The sequence below is a fragment of the Merops nubicus genome, unplaced genomic scaffold, assembly GCF_000691845.1.
Source record: "Merops nubicus isolate BGI_N331 unplaced genomic scaffold, ASM69184v1 scaffold26507, whole genome shotgun sequence".
In the NCBI taxonomy this organism is placed as follows: Eukaryota; Metazoa; Chordata; class Aves; order Coraciiformes; family Meropidae; genus Merops; species Merops nubicus.
In genome coordinates this window covers 1-1544 of record NW_008621390.1, presented here as the reverse complement: position 1 = coordinate 1544, position 1544 = coordinate 1, and the positions used below count along the sequence as shown (strand labels likewise).

The 1544-nt window shown below is 59.3% G+C and overlaps 1 protein-coding gene across 1 annotated transcript in view; it reads right to left on the bottom strand.

Annotated features, from left to right (window-relative positions):
- The window catches only part of LOC103776950 (dual specificity protein phosphatase 15-like), a gene marked incomplete at its 3' end in the record, with an annotated part of 5268 nt that extends 4906 nt beyond the window's left edge, over window positions 1-362 (bottom strand). The window contains exon 1 of the mRNA XM_008944480.1: window positions 122-362. Within this exon, the coding sequence (XP_008942728.1) occupies window positions 122-362 (241 nt within the window). The remainder of the gene's footprint in view (window positions 1-121) is intronic.
- Window positions 363-1544: the final 1182 nt, after the last annotated feature.

The window sequence follows — 1544 nt, the reverse complement described above, 5'->3', positions numbered from 1 at the left end:
CTGGCGGGGCAGTGGGTCCTGGCAGGGTGCTGGGCAGTGTTTGCAGGCAGCATGGCATGAACTCAGGCAAGGCCAGCTCTCTGGCTGGAGGACATCTCTGCGGTGTTGGGGCTCCACTTACCGATGAAGTTCCCAAGGTAGAGGCCGGGGAGGATCTGTGGGGCACAAGAAGTGGCAGCGTGAGCAGTGACCTTGTCGTGGCACCCGCTGTGGGAAGCAGCCAGCTCGACCAGAAAGGCCAAAGTTCTGCCATTAACGTCACCAGCCCCGGGGCAGGAGCCGTGCGGGTGCAGCTGAACCTGGGCTGCTGCTCTGGCATCCAGCACCCGGGGCTGGATGTAGCCCTGGCACCCCAACCTCATGGGTGCTGGGAGTCAGACGTGGCTTTTTTATTCCTCCTCTTGCTTACTGTGAATAAACTCTTTGTCAGGGCTTATTACAGAGCTCAGCAAGCTGCATACGCCTCCGTACAGTCTCGGACTACACCCGTGACCTGGGCAAGTCCTGCTGCCCAGGGGACAGGGAGGCAATGGAAGGCACGGAGGTGCCTGGGGAGGGGGTTGGCGTGGTCCCCCTCCCAGCCCCACGCTCTGCTCCCCTCGCTCTGCACTGCAGGGAGCCTGTTTCTGACAGCCCAGGAACAAATCGCTCCGGACACCCTGTCTTCAATTTATTTTCCTTGTGAAATTCCACTTCTCGTGATGAATAGATAATTGGCAGTGCCTCTGTTAATAGCAGTGCCGATGCAGAAGCAGGACACCCTGCACCCCTCCTTACCCTGAGCTGGTTTATTTTCCCCCTTCTCCCAGCCTGGGCAGCAGGGCTCCCTGGGCTGCTCACCCCCAGGACCCCGTTTTGTGCCCAGGACGTGGGCAGGGGAGTTGATCTCCACCAGCACAGCTGGGCTCCCACTCCTCTCACCGCCCACGTTTGGCAACATTTCTTGGTGAAGAGCTTAAAGAGGGATTTTTTTAATGATTCCTAAGATTTTAGATCCGTTTTCTATTGACCAGGCACCTTTAACTTGCAGCTGCAGCACCGAGAGGAGCGGGCAGGAGAGTGCCCGTTGGTAAGGGCAGCTCCCAAGGGCAGGACACCGCGCTGTGAATCAGGGCACGTTCCCACCCCCGGCACCCTCCTTTCTTGGTGAAGAGCTTAAAGAGGGATTTTTTTAATGATTCCTAAGATTTTAGATCCGTTTTCTATTGACCAGGCACCTTTAACTTGCAGCTGCAGCACCGAGAGGAGCGGGCAGGAGAGTGCCCGTTGGTAAGGGCAGCTCCCAAGGGCAGGACACCGCGCTGTGAATCAGGGCACGTTCCCACCCCCGGCACCCTCCTGCCCCACACCTCGCTGGGGAAAACGGTTTTTTGGCAGCGCAGCCGGGTCTGCAGCGCCGGGCACGGCCCCAGGTGTCGGGTGGAAGGGGAGCGGAGCTGTCAGGACGGGGGTTCTGCCAGGAGGATGTTTCAGCTCAGCCGTGACAGGGAGAAGCTCCAACGACCATAAACCCGTTCCCGTTGCCCCCGCCCAGCGGTGCTGAG